This window comes from Diabrotica virgifera, chromosome 1, assembly GCF_917563875.1.
Source record: "Diabrotica virgifera virgifera chromosome 1, PGI_DIABVI_V3a".
Lineage (NCBI taxonomy): Eukaryota > Metazoa > Arthropoda > Insecta > Coleoptera > Chrysomelidae > Diabrotica > Diabrotica virgifera.
In genome coordinates, this window is record NC_065443.1 from 79931878 (window position 1) to 79956455 (window position 24578).

Genomic DNA, 24578 nt, shown 5'->3' on the forward strand with positions numbered 1-24578 from the left:
GTATAAGTTATTTGCTTGAGTTGCAAATTGAACGAAAATAAATAAACTAACTTTTGCGTCCAAAAACGAAAATATGCCTGATGTGGGGTTATAGGACTTACAAAGAGGAAAGATTATTGGTCTTGTGGAGAAAGTAATGTTCTCAGAGGGACATAGCTGTAGAGCTAGGCGTAATACAGGGCGTTCTGTCCAAAACCTATGCTAGGTAACAGGAACTAGGAAAGCTCAAAAATAAAGCAAGGGAAAGTCGCCAAAAGTAATAACGGCTCTCCAAGATCGTTTAATTGTCTAATCAGCTGGAAGACACCCAACCATTTCTGACCTGCAGCTCCAAAGGCAGCTTTTGGAAGCTACAGGTGTAACTGTTTCAGTTGAAACAATAAAAAGAAGAGTTCGTACCAAGAAGTATACAGCAGGAGACAGTTATGGGTTCCCGAGTTATCCGGGCAGCACAAGATTGATCGCCTAAATTGGTGTCTTCACCACCAAAACTGGAACATTGGGAATTGACAAAATGTGCTATTTTCAAAAAAAGTCAGGATTTGTGTAAAATCAGATGACCCATGAAATCGTGTACTTAGAGGTCGAGGAAGACAAGCGAGAACGAAAACTGTCAGATCTGTTCACAAATATACAAGGAGAAGTGTAATGTTCTGGAGAGGAATTGTCATCCGTAAAAAAACTCCTTTAATTTTCATTCAATCAACTTTAACTGCTCACAGATATGTTGATAACCTGTAGTCAGGCTCTGGAGAGGTGCAACAGGAGAAAATTTAATTTTATTGCATGATAAGGGACCTCTACATACCATTAGAGTGACTTCAGACATCATTGAAGCAGAAGGTATCCCTTGTTTGGAGTGGCCTGCTTGCTCACCCGAGCTTAATTCTATAGAGTATTTGTGGGATATGCTTAAGAGAAAAATTTAAACTTAAAAGAGCTCGCCGGGAAAATCCACAAAACACCGCACGGCTAGTACAAGCTGCTCTTAAAGGATGGAGCAACCTACCACAACAAAATGTTGATAATTTGATTAGGAGCGTGGCCACGCAAACTGAAGCTTGCATAAGGACTAGAGGTGATAATACTGACTACCAAAAAATACAAAAAAAAATAAATAAAAATAATTTAAACATTATTCGTTTTACATTAAAATTTTGTATGTTATTGACTTTAAAACAACTACTTTCAATTTGTTTGTTAAATACTTTATTGTTTTATTTAATTGTTATGTATTTGTTATTAAATTGCTTTAAAATAAATATTGTTTGACTTCGTTTGTTTGTTTTTTTAAATTCGCACGAAATAGTAAGAAATATCAGATGATTTCATATAAGTTTGGGTGTATGTATATATTTAACTTCTATGAAAATTGTCAGATATTCATACGCCTATTTGCGAGTTCTCAACTGTCTCAAATTTACATTTGATACAACACTTGCTGGTCCTGTACTGGCCAAATCATTATCGGATACTCTTTCCGGTTGACATCCCTCAGTGGCCAAAAATTGAATAACACCACGCATATTTTTGTATATATTGTTGTTGTTGATCATGAATGTAATTTTTCAGGTCAATAACTAAGTCTAATATTTTTTAACATAGGCGTCACTAGCCGTGGTAAAACATCTTGTAACGGGCAATTTGTAACGCCTTCAATGCGTAACGGCGACGATTCTTAACATCGACAGTTCGTAACGGTATAATTCGTAACGTCAAGATTGAATTAATCTGTTTATTTTTATGAACGTGGAAACCAAATTTTATTACAGTTGAATTGAAATTACGTTTATCAATTTAACGAACCAGCATTAAAATGAACATTTTTAATACATTTCATATTTCGCGGACAAATATTATTATATTCTTAAAATTAATATAATCTACCTGTAATAGTAGTTTTGCTACTTTAAAGTGATAATTCAGGATGAGAGATTTAAAAAATTATTCCTTAGTTGTCATATCTACAAAAATATATGAAAAAGTATTGTGAAACATATTTTAAAAAAAGTGGTCTTAAAAAACTGCTACTACTTTTAGTGTAAGAAATACTTGCATTGTATACATTGAGTAATGCTAATTTAAAAAAAAACTAAATGTTGGCATTACGAATTATACCGTTACGAATAGTTATAAGTTACGAACTGTTGCCGTTACGAATTGACGGCATTATGGATAGTCCGTTTGGATTTGTGGGGTTACGAACTGTCGCGTTAGGAGAAGTCATGAAACCGTCACACTGTGGTTCAAACAGGGCCGTAACTACCATTTTGGCAACCGGGGCAGTGCCTCGGGGTCCCCGCATTTAACCCGCCCCCGGGTCTAACGAGGTCAAATAAACTTTTTAAAGTACTTTCAGTCAAGTTTACTTCGAGTTGTCCGATTGTAATAAGTACACGGCATATTAATTCTGACAACTTTAATGATTGTTTTTAACATGTTTCACATGCACCATTATAAAAAATTTTGTCTCAAAATCTCTCCATAAAGTCACCTCATTTTCTTTTCTTTCAAACCACAAAGCAGCTCACGGTGAGCTTGAAACACGTTATTATCTAATTTAATATAGCTTTAACTTTTTTTGTTGGAATATCTTCTACAACTCAAAAGTAGACAATACAAGACAAAATTTAAATCCGCTAAGCGTCCCTTTTTGAAAAAACGATTTTTTCTAAAAAATATATAAATTTCTGAAATGTTTGAAGAATTTCTTAAATATATCCTCCACCCGTTGTATTTTTTTAATTTGCAAATTAGTGGATAAAAAAAAATTAGTTATGTATTTGTTTATATAGGGTGGGCCAAAGAAAAGAGTCGACTTCGATATTTGGCAGTAGTTATTAGATTTTAAGGAAATGCCGAAACAGGTAGATTTTTATCTTTGAATTACAATTTTTTGATACATATTTCATACTAGTGACGTCATCCATCTGGGCGTGATGACGTAATCGATGATTGTTTAAATGGGAATAGGGGTCGTGTGCTAGCTCATTTGAAAGGGTGTTCAGTTCTCTATTCAGTAATATAAACAATAATATCATTACTTATACATGGTGGCCAAAAAAATTTTTTTTTAATTAAATTAATTACCGCCAAAAAAAAAAGAATGTATGTAATTTATTTAACTCAAAATACATTTTATTGCTGTCGAAAAATAAAAAAAATATGTTTATTTGCAAATAAACATTGCTGTTCGCTTAAATTAAATGTTAAATATGTCAAAAGAGGTAGGTGGGAGGCTGTTTGTGATTTAATTTAAGCGAAAAAGAATGTTTATTTGTGAAATAAATTTTTTTTTATATTTTCTGACAGCAGTACAATGTATTTTAAGTTAAATAAATTAAAAGGAGATTCGTCTTTTTGCGTCAATTAATTAATTCAAAAAATATTTTTTTGGTCACCCTGTATAAATAATGAGATCAATGTTTATATTACTGAATAGACCCCTATTCCCATTTAAAAAAATCATCGATTACCTCATCACGCTCTGATGGATGACGTCACTAGTATGAAATATATGCGAAAAATTTGCAATATAAAAATAAAAGCCGACCTGTTTCGGCATTTTTTTAAGATCGAATAACTACTGCCAAATATCGAGGTGAACTCTTTTCTTTGGCCCACCCTGTATTTATATATTGCTGTGTTCATGTACTATTAATATAGAAGTTTGAATAAACGTTTCTTTCATTTTTCAAACGATTACAACGATAGTTATTGCAAAATATTTATGTAAAATGTTACTTTTCAGAAATTTATATTTTTTTAGAAAAAATCGATTTTTTCAAAAAGGGACGCTTAGCGGATTTAAATTTTGTCTTGTATTGTCTATTTTTGAGTTGTAGAAGATATTTCAACAAAAAAAGTTGAAGCTATATTAAATTAGATAATAACGTGTTTTAAGCTCACCGTGAGCTCCGTCTTAAAGATGGCTTCTTATAATTTCTTTGCAGTCTTCGAAGTTCTGCATATTATGTGTTTTTTTAAATTTTAATGAAAAGTACCGGATGTCGTTTTCTAGTATCCCCGCAAAATTGGATTCTGCTCTCATTAGAGCTGTACACAATTACTTCCCGACGGTCTCCTCCTTTTTGACATTTTCCCATCTCCTTCAATTTTTCTTCCACTTTTTCAATATCGAATTTTAACGTAATCTCGAATTTTTTTCCACCTTTTCAATTTTCTGTATCTTCTCAGCAATCTGGTTTACCTCTTCCTGCATTTTCTCTAAATAAACCTTCATATCTTCATATTTTTCCAACTCCTAACGAACAGTATCGTTCGTTGGGAGGCACTGAAGTCCTCATACCAACCTGAAAGATGTTCCTCGAAAGTTACTCTAAAACCTCTCAATCCAACACGCTGGGCTGGAAGATTTGATGCAGTCAATGCATTGAAACACAGATTTTGCGATGTTTTGAAGCGCCTTTCAAGTCTAGTTCTGGCAAGTAACAAAAGAAATGAAAGAGACGAAGCAGAACAACTAAAAAAGAAACTAGAATCATTCAAATTAGTTTTGCTACTAGTTGTGTAAAATAAAATCCTTGAAATCTTCAACATAATCTCGAAAACACTGCAATCAGAATCCTTGGACCTTTTAACAGCTTACAGTTTACTTGAAGAGAGCCTCTTAAAACTAACTGAAATGAGAGGACAATTTGAAACCTTCTTTAAAGAGGCGTCAAATATGTGTCAACGTTGGGGAATACCAGTAGGGTTCGCTCAAAAAAGAATGCAGAAGACGAAAAAACATTTCGATGAACTGTGCGAAGATGAAAGACTTAGGGATCCCAAGTCATGCTTTAGAGTAAGTGTTTTACTCAATGATCGACACATTATGCCATCAGCTAGACACTCGCTTTGAAGGAATGAAAGTAATGTTAGGTACGTACCGGATTGTTCAATATGATTTTATTTTGAATGCAAACGAATAAGACCTTCAAAACGAAGCAATCAACTTCGTAAAACATTTTCCGGATGAGAGATGGTGATTTATCCCTCCTTCCGCTGAGGGTAAACCCCCGAGACCCCACGGTAGGGGCTCCCAGATCACGTTTGTCCCGGGGCCCCAACATCGTACTTACGGCCCTGGGTTCCAAATGCCAAAAACGTGGCCATGAACCTTTAAAAGCGTATATTGTTCATACACTTCCGAATTACTTTTCTACTTAGGGTTTTTGGCATCGCTGATTACGAATCTGACATTTTTTTTTGAAAACAAAATGGCGGATCCAATGTGGCGGTAAGAAGTTGAAAATATCAATCAAAACGCAATATGTTTCCCAAATTTGGTAACTTAAGGTCGCTGATTACAAATCTGACATTATTTTTTTGAAAAACAATATGGCGGATCCAATATGGGGGAAATAAATTAGAAACTTTTATTTCAAACGCAAATTTTTTTGAAATTTTGTATTATAAGGAACCTTTGAAATTGCTGGTTACGAATACAACTTATTTCTGAAGTACAATATTCAAAACCTATTACTTATGTACAACCGCCAATGCATTCTCAACAACCGCCAGAATCATCTATAAGTCATTTCACACTTTTGTATTCAAACAACTGCCGACAATACAAAGGCAGTTAAAGGCAGCTAAACCAATGGGATTCTGTATCTTTGTACTATACATTTTAAAATTAATAAACGTTAATCGCAGGATTATGCAGAATTATGTACTTTTTGAATTTATTTTTACAAAATTTTGATTATTTCAAGTATATTTTTACTATGTAATCATTAACAAATTTTCTGCATTTATTCTTAGAAAATCTTAAGTCAACTTATATTTTACATTAATACATACCTAGTTTAAATAGAAGAATAAGCTTTACAGCGATAAAATTGATAAACTACGCGTTCTTTTTCACTTTCACTGCCGGTCAAAATTATTTTGTACATGGCTCACTTTTCCCTGAGCTACGAATAAGAATGCATCCGGTCTGATCCTTATACGTGCATATTACGACTCTACCATAGTATGAGAAAATAGCTGTAAACATGAAAATCCCTTGATAGCGACTTTTTTTACGTCATGATCACGTTTTTCAGCATTTAGAACCACTGTGCGTCACTAGCATATAAACAAACAAAAAACTCAATAATTTTCGATGCCATGGTAATGAAGTCACCAATCAAACGTATTAAACCCTGTACCCCTTGAGCAATCCTAATAGTTTTTATTCTTATACATATCTCTACCTTTATTTGTATATACATCATGTGATCCCTTTTAACGTATTCGTTTTTTCTGTATAATTTTGTAAAATGTTGTCGTTTCAGTTCTATTGTATCCTTTTGAAAATTAAATTTTATATCATATGAAAAAAAAATAATATACACTCACATTAATAACATGTATACACTTCATATTTTATAATATATTTTCTTTAAAATTTATGATCAGTTCTTTATTTTATTAGACGGTGCATCAAAAATTGGAACTTACGCTAGATGAAGACAGCATTTTCTACAAGCTTGGAAGTTCCGGATTAATAACGTTTTCGGATTACATTTTTCTTCTTACTGTGTTATCTAGTAAGTTATTATTATATTGTAGTAACAGAATATTTTGACTTATATTAGTAATAATCATGACCTTTGTATATAGCTAAGACTACCTATAGACAAATATTTGTTTATAGCTAGAACTAGGGTGTAGATATGGAATTAAATTTACTATTCTAGTTGGGAAAAAGCCACACATTTACTTTGAAATTAAGTTTATTTGACGTTTCCATTTCCACATCGAAAATCGTTATCAAAATACAAAACGTTAATAAATTAAACAAGCGGCTCTAATTATGTTAAATGAAACCACATGTGTCGCAAATTCCTCGGCAGAATGCAGTAGGATGTGATTACCCGTATTAAAAGAGGAAATCAATAGAAAGAAAATACCACATTCCATCTCAAGATCAAGATATACAAATAAATTAAATACAAGATAGAATAAAAAAGAAATATGCTTTATTGTCATGAAAAATTGTGGAATTTTATCGACAAAGGTTATAAAAAGTCAAGAAAACAAAAACAATAGGTAACAATTCAATATATTTAAAAATAATAATAATAATGAAGTTAAACAGAAAGAATCAATTGCAAAATTTAAAAATTTCCTACCTGGTAATTAATAAGTTTAAAAGTTAAGCTGCTGCATATGGCACTCAAATATAGATAAAAAAAATAATAGAAATACTACTGAAAGTATACTGTAATTTCTTAGTTATTGATTAAGAAAATCTTCTACTGAATAATATGGTCTTTCAGATAGATATGCTTTTGTCAGTTTACGGAATTTGGGGAAAGATACTGCAGATTTAAGTTGTAGAGCAGTGGCGGCTCGTGACCTCAGTATGCGGGTAGGCGACATGTATGCACAAATTCTATTTTTTCTAACTTCATCATTATATAACTTATTAGATAAAGAAATATGTCCAGCTAAAGCACTGTCAATAGTTTGATTATTTTTTTCTAGCCGTATTAAACCTAAGCAATTATTTAAATGTTCTTTCGAAGATTCAGGATTTTTGACACTAGCTGATAAATTTTTCAAATCTGAATATCCCTGACTCATCCAAACATTATTTTGCTTCAAATTTGAGAGCAACAGACAAGGCCAACAAAAAAATGAATTTTTAAAATAACTTCCGCTTAACCATTTATGGTTTTCATACCGTATTGTTTTAAACGATCTCGAAAATGGTCGATTGTCTTTCTTCTTAGCTGTTGATAAAAATTTTAAACTTGGTAAAGGCCGACCCATTGATATAATTTCTAATCTTTCTTGATTTTGGCGCCTTGAAAAATTCGTCTCGATTAAACTGCAGATTATATCGTTTATAATATTTATTTTATTTTACTATGGACGATTTCATTAACGACAAATAGTAGTTTATTCGATGAATAAAAATATTCGGCTAATAAAACTATCACACCTACGTTTCACCAACGTCAAATATGACTTATTTTATTTGTCTCAAATAAAGATTTACTCTTCGAATAAATTGACAAGTTAACCTCGCTTTAACTTTTAAATATCTATAATCAAATGTAACAAAGAAAATTCGTTATTTTAACTTTAAATTATCAAAATTGTATTGAAACACAATAAAAATAAAATATTTATTTATTTATTTATTATTTATTTACGGACCGAAGTCCATTAGTACATGATACAATTAAATTAAAATGTCACACAAATTAGAAAAATAAGATCTAGTAGGTACAAAATTGGTAAATACATAACAAACAATAATAAAGAATAAAATTACTTGCTCTCATTTAACAATTGAGAGCTAGAACATTTTGAAATTGACAAATACAACTTATCCTAGAACAAAGACAATAACAGTAACAGTAGTTGACAAATCAGTCTTGAAATTAGAACATTAAGTTAAGTATAAATGTAATTGTGTGGAAAACGCAGTAAAGTCGTTCACAAAGAAATCAATTTGCGGAGATAATGTGTTTGCTAATTTAATAGTTTTAGAGAGATAGGAACTTGAACCATAATTTGTGCGGTTAATGACCTCGTGGAAGGTGGTCACAGAACGGGTGGTTCTTGAAGGTACATGTAGACCAATTTTATTTAAAAGTGGGATACAGAATTTATGACCATGAATTAAGTTATATAAGAAGCAAAGATCTTTATGTTGACGACGACTCTGTAATGAGTCAAGTCGAATAATTTGCAGTAAAGACTCATAACTTTGACCAGTGAGATGCATCTTATAAGCATAATAGCGTAAGAATTTACGCTGAACTTGTTCGATTTTATTAATATGACAGTTATATTGAGGTGACCAAACACATGATGCATAATCTAAATGTGGTCTAACCAAAGAACAATAAAGAAATTTTAAAGAACGACCAGTCGTAAAGTCATAGCTGCATCTTTTAACAAAGCCAAGCATCTTTAATGACTTAGAAACCATGCTATTAATGTGTAGGTTGAAATTCAAGTTAGTATCAAGAATAACACCCAGATCTATAACTGAGTCAACTAATTGTAACCTAGTGTCCCGTATAAAGTAAGAATTATTCTCAAAGTGTCTTAGTCGAGTAAAAGTTATAGCATGGCATTTGTTTGCATTTAAGTCCATACCATTAAGTGAGCACCATTCCACAAGACCATTAAGATCTGATTGCAAATTGTAGTGATCCAAATCAGAGGTAATTATGTGAAATAATTTAAGGTCATCAGCAAATAGAAGAAATTGAGCAAAATTGAAGCTTTTATTTATGTCATTTATAAATAAATTAAAAAGGATAGGTCCTAAGTGGGAGCCTTGAAGTCAGGGCCTATTTTACCACTAGGCCCGTGAAGCACCTGCCTCGGGCCCGTATTTGAATAGGGCCCGGGCCCGGAAAGATCACCAAACACAACATGTTTATTACAATAACAAAACAAATTTTCAAAATTCTTTCATTTTACGAATAAATGATAACCATAAGAGTTATAATTAAGTGGATAGGCGCAAACTTTTGGTGCAATGCTCTTTAAATGCATTCATATTTTCGAATCCTCAAAAAACGAATAAATATTTTTAAAAAATTTAGACGCAGAATGAAAGATTATATTATTACCGAGGGCCGAATGTCCCTTAGAATAAATATAAAGTTTCTTTTGAATAAGATATGTATTTAAAATTAAAAATCACACTCAATTTTCTCTTTTTTTTCACCCCTGTAACTTATTAAAATAAACATTATCAAAGATTTCAGGGACTTTCGGCCCTCGGTAGTAACGTAATCTTTTATTCTGCGTTTAAATTTTTCAAAAATACTTATTAGTTTTCTCAGGCTTCGAAAAAACGAATGCTTTTAAATAGCATTGAAGCCGAAAGTTTGCGCCTATCCCCTTAAACAATGTTTAATTGTTTAAATATAAATTCTATTTATTGTTAATAAAAATTTTATTTTCTTGTCCAACTATTAAATAATTAATACATTTAAAAAATATATTATTATTAAATTATATTTAGGGGCCCGAAAATTGTGTAGTGCCTCGGGCCTGATTTGAAGTAAAATAGCCTCTGCTTGAGGTACACCCGATGTAACTATAATTTCATTAGAGAAATAATTCTTAATACGAACTATCTGCCTTCTATCTAATAGATAATTTCGAATCCAACTAAGCAGAGGATCAGAGAAACCCAACTGTTCGATCTTATGTAACAATAACGTATGGTTGACTCTATCGAATGCCTTGGAAAAATCTGTATAAATCGCATCTACCTGTTGTTTACTTTCCAATGCTTCATTTAAGAAGGAGGTATAATTTAACAAGTTCATTTCAGTTGATCTCCCCATAACAAAACCATACTGTTGTTCAATGATTACATTTTGTATAGTAGGCTTAATTTTGTCACATATTAAACTCTCGAATAGTTTAGGTATAGTATTAAGGATACTAATAGGTCTGTAGCTCTGTACCCTGCTTCTATCTCCATTCTTGAATATCGGTGATATAAAACTAACTTTCCAAACGGGAGGGAATTCACTCGTTTGTAATGATTTTTGAAAAATAAAGAATAAGGGACGAGCAAGATTAAAACTACAGTATTTCAGTAACTTAGGTGGGATTCCATCAGGCCCTGGACCCTTATGTATGTTTAGCTGGGATAATTTGGTATATACCTCTGAAATAGATAAGTCACAACCAGTAATGTTGAAACTAGTGTTAGCCCTTGCACTATTTGGAATAGGACATTCGTCCTCACTATATACTGCAGCAAAGTACTGAGCAAACATCTTGGCTATGGTAGCACCATCGGAACTGGTTTGGCCATTATGGTTTAAAGTGTTCGGAATGCTATTATTGTTCCTTTTAGAATTTACGAACCTCCAGAAGCTTTTAATGTTACTAGGAAGTGTATGTTCAACGTTTGCTACAAACTGATTGTATGCTTGACCTGATAAGGACTTGCATATCGACCTCAATCTAGAAAATTCATTATAGTCTTGAGGTAACCTGGTCACTTTAAATTTCTTATGAGCTTTCTTTTTAGCAATGATGCAGTTTCTTAACTCTCGGGTATACCATTTAGGAAAATTGCCGGTATAAAACTTTTTCATTGGTACATAAACATCGATAGCGCCATATAAGACATCATAAAGTATATTGACCATATCATCTAAACTTTTGTCTCTGAAAATTTCATCCCAGTATATTGTGTCTAAGTAATCAGAAATACCTTGAAAATTTGCTGATTTAAAGTCGTAGAAAAAGCCTTCAGCTTTCATTTCATCAGTTAAAACATCTCCGCGGTTTAAATTAAAGCATAAAGGAGGGTGGAAACTATCGGGGTCAACTAATCCCTCATCAGCTTCTGCGACAATGCAATTTTCATCATGAACCAAAACTAGATCAAGTAATGAGTTTACATTATTATAGATGTTATTGCGTTGGAAAAGATTTTGATAGGAACATATATGATTCATAATATTTATAGCATCTTCTTCGATTAAAGGAATATCTGGAGCAGGAATTGCCGTAGAACAAAAATTATCATGAGACCAAGTACAGTGTAGGTTGAAGTCCCCTGCAATAAAGAAATGAGAGGTGGGAAATGTATTTGAAAGATTATCGATACTGTTATTGAAAGAGATATATTTTTCTAAAGCAGACTTAGGAGGAAAATAAAGCGCTCCCACAATAAGCGGACAATTAGTACTGCCAACAGCCACATATATTTGTTCTATACCTGGAAAAGATTCCAGCAGTCTACTAGGGATAGATGAGCGTACTGCAATTAGAACTCCCCCCCCTCTGCTCGCAGTACTAGTGAGGTGAGAACGGTCCTTTCTATATATTACATAATCAGTAAGATCAAGTTCTGAGTCACATATTTGGTCATTTAACCAAGTTTCAGTAAATATAATTATATCATAACAAACTCCCTGCGAATTGTTTCTAATAACACGAAGTTTAGTGCGCAATCCACGACAATTTTGATAAAAGATAGAAAAAGGAGACTTATGAAGATGGTTAAAACTTAGTTTTTTGTAACAATTTGAGGTACACCACGAATATACTTAATTATTAAATTTTGTTCGCCCTTGGAAGTCCGGTCTTGTAGTTGCGTCTTCATATTTTTCTCATAAGCTTGCTGTTTTGGAGTTAGATCAGGAGTTATGAATACATGCGAACCTTTTAATGCTGAACGGCCCTTTAATATAGTTTGGACATCATAATTACTGGGTAAGACAACTTTAAGGCTTCTGTTACCAGACTTATTCTTCTTTCCTACTCTAACAGCCTTTTGAATAGGTATGGGCTCATTGGTACTTTTCATAAAAACTGACTTTACTGCTTCCATATCGTTGTTGGATTCAGGCATATTAAAGATCATCAAATTATTTGAGCGTTGTTGACGTTCATAAATTTCTGCAAGAGTATTTTCATCCGACGAACTATTCCCTTTTAAATTGCTTTTTAATATTTCAAGTTCATTTTTTAGTTCCTTGGTTTCCTTATCTTTTTCTTTCCTCAACTGCTTAATATAATTTTTGATGGTATTCACTTCTATGTTTAGTTTGTCAATCTGTTGCAATAAAACAGGTATTTTCTTAAATGCCGATCGACATTCAAGACAAAAATATACTAGAGTCTTTTTCTGGATAACTACAGCTCTCAATTCTGATGCACATAGACCAGTGCAATTATCAGTGGCATGCATTGTTAAATGACAGCTATCGCAAGTAGCGGTTTTGTCTTCATCCTCCAAAGAATTTTTACAAGTTGAACATTTACTGACCATAATTGTTACTGTTTAATTATATTCAACTACTGGCCTATGGAACTTGAATAAATCGAGTTTTTGTCTGCTAATGAGGTTTTACAGTTTTTGTTATATGTTTATAAATTCTGCAAGAAGTAATTACATCAAATTGATGCACAGAAGACACAATTTGGAAAATTCAACAATGGATTTTGTACAGAATTTCATACAGTTTCCTTTGATATAAAAATCAATATTTATTTTGAAGTATTTACCAACAGAAGACAGGATTTTGAGGAGCACTTTTTACACATCAACTCACTTCGACTGTGACTTCGATATAATCGACTTATAAATTTTATTCCACCAATAACTATTCACCGATTTATTTGTTGGTGGTGAATTATTACTAAATTAAAATACCCTTCAATAGGCCAATCTTAAATTTGCCTGTTTATTATTCACTTTTCATAAACAAATTTAAATTGTCCTACCTATTTTTATTGAATACTTAACCTACTAACAGCCCAAATCAAAAAACAATTTAAAATAGTTTCACAACACACAAGAGAATCAACTGAGATGTGAGCGATTTTGTTATGCTGAAGGCCTTAAGCTCCAAAATCTGGTGCATAACTCCCTAAAAAATTCGTGGAAATTATGATCCAGTACCGCCAGAACTTAAGGGCTTTAAGCTGGCGTAAAGAGCGAGATGGCACAGCAATTCATGTCGGTAAAGTCAGCAGCACCACTTCATAAGACCAAATTCAGACTAAGACTATATTTTATTGCTAATTTATTACGCAAAGGAAAAATTTATTGCTGTAGCCGTTTCCGAGAAACAGTGGGTGCTGCTAGCTTTACGGTAAAGCTAGCAGCACCCACTCTATATCTCGGCAATGAAAAGGAGTACAGGGATCATTTTAACGGCATATTTTATTGCTATTTAATTGCTCTTGATTGGTATATTAACCAATCCTGAAAAGCTATCCCATCATCCCCTAGCGTAAAACTCACCCCCAAAAAGATGATGAAAATTGAAAATTCAACACCAAGGAATTAATTGCTAATTTATTGCTAATTTATTACGGAAAGAAAAAATTTATTGATGTAGCCGTTTCCGAGAAACAGTGGGTGCTGCTAGCTTTACGGTAAAGCTAGCAGCACCCACTCTATATCTCGACAACGAAAAGGAGTACGGGGATCATTTTAACGGCATATTTTATTGCTATTTAATTGCTCTTGATTGGTATATTAACCAAACCCAAAAAACTACCCCATCATCCCCTAGCGTAAAACTCACCCCCAAAAAGATGATGAAAATCGAAAATGCAACCCCAAGGAATTAATTGCTAATTTATTGCTAATTTATTACGGAATAAAAAATTTATTGCTGTAGCCGTTTCCGAGAAACAGTGGGTGCTGCTAGCTTTACGGTAAAGCTAGCAGCACCCACTCTATATCTCGGCAATGAAAAGGAGTACGGGGATCATTTTAACGGCATATTTTATTGCTATTTAATTGCTCTTGATTGGTATATTAACCAAACCCAAAAAACTACCCCATCATCCCCTAGCGTAAAACTCACCCCCAAAAAGATGATGAAAATCGAAAATTCAATCCCAAGGAATTAATTGCTAATTTATTGCTAATTTATTACGGAAAGAAAAAATTTATTGCTGTAGCCGTTTCCGAGTAAATTGCTCTAATAATTATTTCAATAAGCAACAATGTAATTTGCAATTTAGTTTTGTTCTTCATATTTTGCACAGTAAAATATTCGTTGTTAAGATAATCCAAAACAGTCGTATATTCGTGAAATGGATAAACCTAAATAGACCATATTATAATAAGTTAGTGCTGGGTTTGTTCTGCATTTCTGTCAAAGCGTGAAATTTGCGCAAAAACAGTTACACAAGATATTATGCGTTGCTCCAATTCTACCTAAATGTACTGCCCCATAATATAAAATCCAAAAAAAATTTGATTAGGCTAACTTTGTTATAAAGCTCATTCACAATAATTCTAAGAATTGACTTATGCAGAGTAACCCGCTGATAAAGTCGAAGCAATAAAGGGATTTCAGGTAAATATAAGTATTGAAATGGGCCGGCTTAAGAAATTTTATATTTCATTTGGTATTAACTTAACATTACATATTTATTTTAAATAAATATCTAGATAAATAAGGGAAAAATACAGAAACTGATAGAGTATTAGAATTAATTAATTATTATATTTTTCTGTGTGGATTCTTTATTAAATATATCCCAATTTTGAAAGTAATTAACAATTTTTGTTATGTTATAGGTATTTTCCTAAGAAGTGCGGAAAGTAATACTTTTCTGCACGCGATTGCGCGAAGCGGAGTTCGGCAATCAGTCGAGTGCGGAAAATAGACTTTCCGCAAGAGTTAGGAACAATATTTTTTCTACGAGCGTTTAAAAAATGACCAAATCTTAATCAATTAATTGGGTCTATTGAATAAAAAGAAGTATTTGCTTTTACTTCCTCGTATTTAAGTATTTACTTAACGGTAATTGAATAAAGCATTAAAGAAATGACTTTATTCAATTAGTATTAAGTAAATACTTAAATACTTGTAAGTAAAAGCAAATACTTCTTTTTATTCAATAGACCCATTGAATTAATTGCACATTCTGAACAAATGCACTGCTAGGTTTGTCCAAACAAATGCAGAAAGTCATACTTTTCCGCACGCGACTGCAGTTTGCCGAACGACGCGAAGCTGGAGTTCGGCAAGCAGTCGAGTGCGGAAAAGAGACTTTATGCAAGCGTTAGGAACAATATTTTTTCTACGAGTCTTTAAAAAATGACCAAATCTTAATCAACTAATTTAATTAATATGAAAATACATACACAAATTAATTCTTTGACAAGGTTGTCAAAACCAAAGTTTCAGCATAATTGGTTAGCATGACGACGATCTTGGTTTCCATGACGACGATTCAAAACCACTGTTATTGTCTACTGATTTGACTTTCGAATATTATGTCATAATTATTTTATTTCATCGAATTCTCGCGTTAATTTCATTAAAACATAAACACAATAAGATATATTTGAAATAAATTAGTAAATAATATCTATATATTAGTTTATTGCATGTATTATAATTACTTTAAGGCCATATTAACATATCTAAATTAACACGCGTGCGGAAAAGTAAAACGCGTGCGGAAAAGTAAAACGCGTGCGGAAAAGTAAAACGTGTGTGGAAAAGTAAAACGCGTGCGGAAAAGTAACACGCGTGCGGAAAAGTAAAACTTTCTAAACTAAAATGCGTGCGCGAAAGTAGACATTTTTGCACGCTCGTAGAAAAAATAAATTGCAAGTGAAATAATAAAAGAGTGAAATGAAAATTAAAATACAGACCGGACCTGATTCCGAACCACAAAGCGTGTTTAATTTCAGCTCCGATATACTCGCAATTTTATACCAGTATTTTCACAATAGTAAATTAACAAAAGTGATATACCTGTTAAATAAAGTTAGTGTTATAAGAAGACCCAAAAACGTGAGTAGAAGAACATTAATTAGATTGAAATAATATATTCATTTGGAAATCTATCTATATAAAATTTTCATATCAACACTACACCGGACTGGTTTTTTATTAACAACAATTAAAACCAGGGCCGTACTTGAATATGTTTATAATAAATCGTTCAAGTAAAATTAAATGATGAATAATACTTTATCAACAATGGAAACTCCTACCACTTCTCAAAACACTCCAATGTACTCTACTATTGCATCTCAACAAACTACTCCAAAATTACCAGTGAAAGAACAAGCCATCATCTTCAGTTCAATTAATGGCGCAAAATTGCAAGATTATCTTTTGCAACTAGGACCACTCGTCCAACCAAAAAATATTATTTATTCATCAAGAATCTCTAATAACCGAGTATGCGTTTATCTTTCAAGTAAAGCTGTAGTTGATGACTTTCTAAATAAAGCAGGATCCATAAAAATAAATAATGAAGTACTTCTAGCACGTAGATTAGTCACTCCATCGGAACGTCTTCTCTTATCTAATGTTCATCCAACAATACCGTAGGAAATGTTAATTAATATTCTCCAGAACCTAGGCTTGAAATTAATGTCACCAATAAAATGTTTGAGAATTGGAGCTACAAATCCTGAATATAGCCACATACTAAGTTTTAGGCGTCAAGTATACATAGAACCCCTAGGTAATATAACCATACCTGATTTTGTCATGGTTAATCATGATAATGTTAGCTACAAAAGATGTCTACATGCGGAGCTAAAGATGTCTATAATATTGTTAAGGATTATATACCAGATTTACCATTACTTATTAAAATGCTTGTATACCCTATTCCACGAACATACGCCTGTTTTGGATTACTTCGACAACGAATATTTTACTGTGCAAAATAAGAAGAACGAAAGTAAATTGCAAATTACATTGTTCTTTATTGGAATAATTATTAGCGCCATTTACTTTCGTACTTCTTATGTTGCACAGTAAAATATTCGTTGTCGAAGTAATCCAAAACAGGCGTATGTTCGTGGAATGGCCCATAGACACTCATCCTCATTTTACTGACTCAAAATTAAAAAATCGAATCACACGACTACGCAAAAAGCTAGAAAGACTATTACAACATGAAGTATCTGAACCCGATAGTGATTCATGTACTTCAACTAAACAATAAATCACTTTCAATAGTATATTACAATGGAATTTAAATGGGTATTACACCCATTTAACAATGTTACAGCTTCTTATCTCAGGATATGCACCAGATTTTATTTCGTTACAAGAAACTCACTTCAAGAATAACTCAACACACAACCTGAAAGGTTACACAGGATTTTGCACTAATCCACCCAATCAGAACTACGCTAGTGGAGGAGTAGCTCTATATATAAAGTCAAATATACCTGTTCAAAATATAAACCTCACAACTAATATCGAAGCAGTTGCTGTAACAATACTTGCCCCTCTAAAGTTAAATATTTGCAGCATTTATGTTCCACCAGACAAGACTCTGACTAAACCCGAACTACTTAATCTTCTCCAACAAATTCCTTCCCCTCGAATAATCACGGGAGATTTTAATTGCCATAATATTACATGGGGATCAAATAAAACAACAACGAGGGGAAATATGTTAGAAAACGTTTTGAACACTATGAACTTATGCCTACTTAACGACGGCTCGCCAACAAGATTCAATACGGAATGGGACGTTTCGGCGTCGCCGTTTCGGCGTGGCCATTTCGGCGTGGCCGTTTGGGCGTAGAGCCGTTTCGGCGTAGGCCGTTTCGGCGTAGGCCGTTTCGGCGTCGGCCATTTCGGCGTCAGAAATTTTATTTTAGTTGACTAAATACCTACATTGAGGTTTATTGGTCAGGCAATTTTTTGGAAAAAAATCTTTTAATATAGTTATTTAAATACATTGGAGTTCATTGGTCACACAATTTTAACATTAATGGTCAAGTAGAAAAATAAACTAAATATATTTCTTTTATAAACATTTTGTTATATTTTATTCTGCAAATACCTATATTGGATTTTTTATTAATGCATATTAATAATAATTGCTGTTCTCTTAATTGTCCCAGAGCTAATTAGATGATAACTGACATTTTTCAACTTTAATTAGACATACATTATATGGTATATAGACGGAGAATTTTAATATTGTTAAAATATCTTTTTTAAGCAAAAATATTTGCAGAATGTATATTTTTAAAAAAAATTAAATTATACAATATTTTCTTGAAAGGAATCTGCTTTTAAAATATTTACCATTAGTTAGTATAATAATAGTTATCCCTATATTTATTGCAGTTTCTTCGAAAATTTAAATACAAAATTCTATAAATCACATAATAATGTTATTAACATTTCCTCGAAAACTAAATTACCTGTTAATTCCAAATGACATTATCATGTATCAATTAGTTGTTGATTTCAAAAATTACATTATAATGTCATTAACGAGAGATGCAAGTTATTTGTTGATTTTAAATATTCGAAAACTAAATTAGTTGTTGATTTCAAAAATTACATTATAATGTCATTAACGAGAGATGCAAGTAATTTGTTGATTTTTAATCTTAAGGGAAATTTTAAGTAGGTACCTACCTATTATTGATTTGATTGGTTGGATTATTGAGGGTACAGCTATATAAACAGAGATCAGTTTAAGAGTTTATGTAGTGTCTTATAATATTTCATAGTAGTATTTATACGATATACAGACGAAGAATTTTTAAGCTATGGAACGAAAAATTTTATCGACCAGAGGAAGAGAGAAATTTACCACTGATGGTTTCATGTATGTTTTTGACGCTGTTAGTAAAAGCGATGAATCCCTAAAATTTTGGAGGTGTGAGAGGAAACAAACGTGCAAAGCAAGAATACATACAAGAGATGGTGAAGTCATCAAGAAAGTAAATGTTCACACTCACGACTCCTCGGCGATGGACGTGGAAGTAGCACAAGTTGTTACAAAAATGAAAAAGCGTGCTACAGAAACAAACGTAGGGACAATAGTGGTAATCAATGAGTGCCTGAGAAATACAAGTCAAGCTTGTCATGGTCGGCTCCCAAACACTGGCGCGATGAGAAAATTCATCAGACGAAAACGTAACGAAGTTCATGCAGCCCCATCAAATCCGACAACTGTTGAAGAGTTAGTAATTCCCGAGTCTTATCGTGTTTACACGTTACAAGATGGTGTAGAAGAAAATTTTTTATTAGCAGATGATGGAGAAGGATTGCAAAGAATTTTGATTTTCGGGAGAGAATCGTGGCTGCAACATCTACAGACCTCAGATGTGTGGTATGGTGACGGTACATTTGCTATAGCACCATCTCTATTTTTACAAGTATACACAGTTATGGCCACAAAATATAATGGAGTCCATCCAATATTTTATGCCATGCTGCCGAATAAAACAAGATCCACATATACCCGTATGTTTGAATTGATCAGACAAATTGTACCAAATTTGCAACCCAGAGCAATCCATTGCGATTTCGAACAGGCGGCATTTAAGGCAATGGAAGATTGTTTTCCAGGCGTCGACATCAATGGATGTTTTTTCCATTTGGCACAAAATATATAGAAACAAGTGGCTGCTATGGGATATACGAGAGAGTATAATGCTGATCCACAATTCGCTTTAAATTGCAGAATGTTGACAGCATTAGCATTTGTTCCTATCGAACATTTAGATGATGCCTTTGCCGTTCTAGCGGAAGCTCTACCTGCTGAACACCAACCACTTGTAGACTGGTTTGAAGACTACTATATTGGACGTATGAACAGAAGAGGAAATGGCAGAAGACCAAGTTTATTTCCCCAAAGGATGTGGAACCTCTACCAGAGAACTCTGGATGGAGAAGACCGGACAAATAATCACGCTGAGGCCGCCCATAGAAGACTCAAGATGGAATTGGGAGCAGATCATCCAACCATATGGAAATTTATAGATGGCCTGCGTCAGGTGCAGAAAGGTCGAGATGTCTATTTCGAGCAACTTGTGGCAGGTAATCTCCCACCATTGAAATTAAGAAAATACAGAGACGCAGATGATCGCATTTCACGGCTTGTGGGAAATTTTGATGCAAACGGGGATGTTTTAGAATTTTTAAGAGGACTAGCACATAATTATAATATGTAAGTAGGTACTTTATTTTAATTAATATTTCGTGAATAAGTTTTGTAGGTTAAATATAAATGTCTTGTATGTAAGTATAAATGTTTCAGAATTTTTAATTGGACTAGCACATATCTAATTATAACATGTAAATAATAACTAAAATAAAATATTCATTTTTCCAAAATCTTGTTTATTCATTTATTTATATATAATATCTACAGCTAGAAGCCAATTACAGATATTACATTAACTATGAGCTAAATAACAAGCACACACACATAAGTATAAAATTGACATATACAAATCTACCATTAATATTAAAATTTTGTGATCAATGGACTCCAATGTATCTATTTAAATAACTATATTAAAAGATTTTTTTCAAAATAATGTCTTACTAATAGACTCCAATGTAGGTATTTAGTCAACTAAAATAAAATCTCTGACGCCGAAATGGCCGACGCCGAAACGGCCTACGCCGAAACGGCTCTACGCCCAAACGGCCACGCCGAAATGGCCACGCCGAAACGGCGACGCCGAAATGTCCTAGACCCAGATTCAATATGGCTACGGGAACTTCTTCCGCCATTGATCTCTCCATATGTGAACCCTCATTGATCACCCAACTAGACTGGACAGCATTAAAAGTTTTATATAGTAGCGACCACTTCCCAATCTTAATAAAGCACACAGTAAATTTAAACACAAATACAATACCAACTCAAAAATGGAAATTAAAAAAGGCAAATTGGATTGAATTTGAGAGAATTGTATCTAAACAGAATGGATCAGATTAAAATTTCAGACTCCATTGATGACACACTTAGGAGCTTCAATCAGCTTATACTGGATGCGGCTAATATAACCGTAGGTAAATCTCAACTTTTAAAAAAACGCAAACCAGTTCCCTGGTGGAGTTCACAATGTGAAGCCGCTATTAAATTAAGTAAAACAATTTGGAACCGCTACAAAAAATACAAAAATATTGATCTATTAACAGAGTACAAAAAACGTAGAGCTGAAGCAAGAAGAATAATTAAAAAAGCAAACAAGAATCATGGCAGACATACATATCTAGCATAAACAGTAGTACAAAAAAGTTAAAAAAAATAACAGGGCAGCATACCTACCAACAAATTGTGAGCCTGCAAAAAGAAAAAACGCTACTAACTGAGCCACAGGATATAGTAAATGAACTGGCTGATACCTATCAAAAATTCTCATCCAACCAAAGTTACAGTAACGAGTTCCTAACATACAAACAAGAGGAGGAGGCAGTACCTATTACAATTTCCGACGAATTTAACGCTATTAATATACCTCTCAGTTATGGGGAATTTGAAGATGCACTTAATAGCATAAAAGACACTGCACCAGGTCCAGATGACATACCAATACAATTCATTAAAAAACTTCCCATGGAAGCAAAAGAGTTTCTGCTCCAAATTTTCAATATTATTTGGGAACAAAAATCATTTCCAAAAATCTGGAAAAATGCCATTGTTATTCCTATTATTAAAGCAAATAAAGATAAATTACACCCAGAATCATATCGTCCTATATCATTAACGTGTTCCTCATGTAAACTTATGGAAAAAATAGTCAACAGAAGATTAATGTGGAACCTGGAACGCAATGATCAACTGATTATCGAACAAGCTAGCTTTAGACCAGGCAGATCTACAAACGACAACATTATCGATCTGGAAAACGCTATTCACGAAGCTTTTAAAAATAACCAAAAATGTATGGCGATTTACTTTGACATAACTAAAGCATTTGATACAGTATGGAAACACCGTATATTGAGCATCCTAAACAAATTTGGATATCAAGGAAATATTTTAGCCTATATAAACAATTTTTTAACTCAAAGAACATTTCAAGTCCGAGCGAATGGTGCTATATCCTATCTTAGAGAACAACAAAACGGAATCCCACAAGGATCAGTCATCAGCCCTACTCTGTTTTTAATAGCAATAAACGATATAGTAAAAATCATGGCGAAACCTGTTCAGGCACGACTATATGCTGACGATCTGATTATTTACATCAAAGGAAAAAACGTAAATCATATGGCGTCAATATTACAGGAACACTTAAATAAACTAGTAAATTGGTCCTTAAACACCGGTTTTAGTTTTTGTTGTAATACAACAAAATGTATAATATTTTCAAAAAAACGTATCGAGGATAAACCAAATCTCACGCTTGAGAATCAAAATATTTCCTATACAAACGAAATAAAATTCCTAGGAATGATATTTGATCAACAGTTAAATTGGAAAAGTCATATTCAGCAGTTAGTTCTTTCATGTCGAAATGGTCTTAACTTGTTAAAGTATCTAGCTCACAGGACTTGGGGTGCCGAAGGTAAAACACTGCTCATGCTATATAGATCCTTAATTCGCTCTAAGATTGACTACGGATGTGTCGCATATGCATCTGCCAGCAAAACAACGTTGAAACCTTTGGATACGCTACATAACATCTCCCTAAGGATTATACTTGGAGCATACAGAACAACTCCGATAAATAGCATACAAGCTGAAATAGGCGAACCCACTCTAATGCTTCGTAGACAGCTGTTAACCTTTAATTACGCTTCTAACATAAATGTACATAAAAGAATTTCAATAAATAACATTTTAGATCCATCCATGACCAATGACTCTTCAAAGTTCAATCTCCCTTATTCTCGCAGAATCCACCATGCAATGGAGCTACTTAACTGGCAGGAATTTCCACCCTTATATCAATACAAAGAAATATCTTCATCTCCACCTTGGACTGTAAAAATTCCAACAGTCAATTGCAGTCTATTACAATTCCAAAAAAATAGCACTAACCCTAATCTCATCTTACAACACTTCAGAGATCTAATTAACTCTCATTCCGATTACACAGTATACTATACAGACGCGTCTAAAACTGAAAATGGAGTCGGAGTGGCATTTGTTAACAACACAGAGACTCACAAACATAAGATTCCAGATACTGCAACTGTATTAACTGGGGAACTTTATGCGATCTACCAAGCAATACTACATGCAAATGCGAACAAGATGAAGAAGATATTAATCGTCACAGATTCTATGTCATCACTACACGTAATAAGGAAAATTTACACGTAGCATCCAATAGCTTTACTAATAAAGGAAGAACTACATAAATTGCATACTGAAGATTTAAGAATCAAGTTTCTCTGGGTCCCATCACATGTTGGAGTAGCAGGCAATGAAGCAGCAGACCGAAATGCCAAAGAAGCCATAAATGATAACAGTATTCCAATGTCGCTTCAATCTGTAAGTATGGATCTAAAAAGCTACTTCAAAAAACATATTTTCGAAAATTGGAACAGTAAATGGAAATCCACATCATCAAAGCTTCAGGAGATAAAAAACAACGTTGGACCATGGCAACCACCCGAGGTATCTAGACGAAAGCAAACAATTATTTCCCGTTTACGACTTGGACATACCCAATTTTCTCATGAATATTTGCTGAAAAAAGAAGAACCTCCAATTTGTGATGAGTGCGGGTCACCCCTTACAGTGAAACATGTGCTAGTGGAAAAGTGTGAAAAGTTCAATAGCCATAGAATTAAATACCATTTAGCTAACAATCTTAAAGACATTTTAGACTATAACAACACTAATAAACTATTTCTGTTTCTAAAAGACTGCAACTTACTAAACAAAGTGTAATTAACTGTTAAGACCGCGTCCCACCATCAAATAATTTGATCAAACTTGACAGTTAGTGACACAAAGTGACAGTTAGTGACGTCACATCCTGAGTGTTCATTGTGGATAATAATGAAAAATTTTAATTTTAAATAAAGTACAAACAAGTTAGACAACTCAATACAAAAAATTTGATCAAACTAGACTGATAGTGAGAGCACAGATTTTTAGAATTTCAAAAAAACTGCAATTGTGACGTCACTTTGACGTACTTCCGCAGTTTGCTCAAACTGTTTGATCAAATTATTTGATGGTGAGACGCGGCCTTTACTATCCCGCTAATAACCTTCTAAAGGCCCCGTCTCACCATCAAATAATTGACAGTTATTTGATCAAACTTGACAGTTAGTGACACAAAGTGACAGTTAGTATGTATAGTTTGTGTCACTAGTCAAGTTTGACTGTCAAGTTTGATCAAATAACTGTCAATTATT

At 33.1% G+C, this 24578-nt stretch overlaps 1 protein-coding gene across 6 annotated transcripts in view; it reads left to right on the top strand.

Moving 5' to 3' along the window:
* The window catches only part of LOC114327219 (calcium uptake protein 1 homolog, mitochondrial), a 137011-nt gene that overhangs the window by 80710 nt on the left and 31723 nt on the right, over nt 1-24578 (top strand). For all 6 annotated transcript variants that reach the window (XM_028275758.2, XM_028275760.2, XM_028275757.2 and 3 more), the window contains one exon: nt 6425-6539. In XM_028275758.2, coding sequence (XP_028131559.1) covers nt 6425-6539 — 115 coding nt within the window. The remainder of the gene's footprint in view (nt 1-6424; nt 6540-24578) is intronic.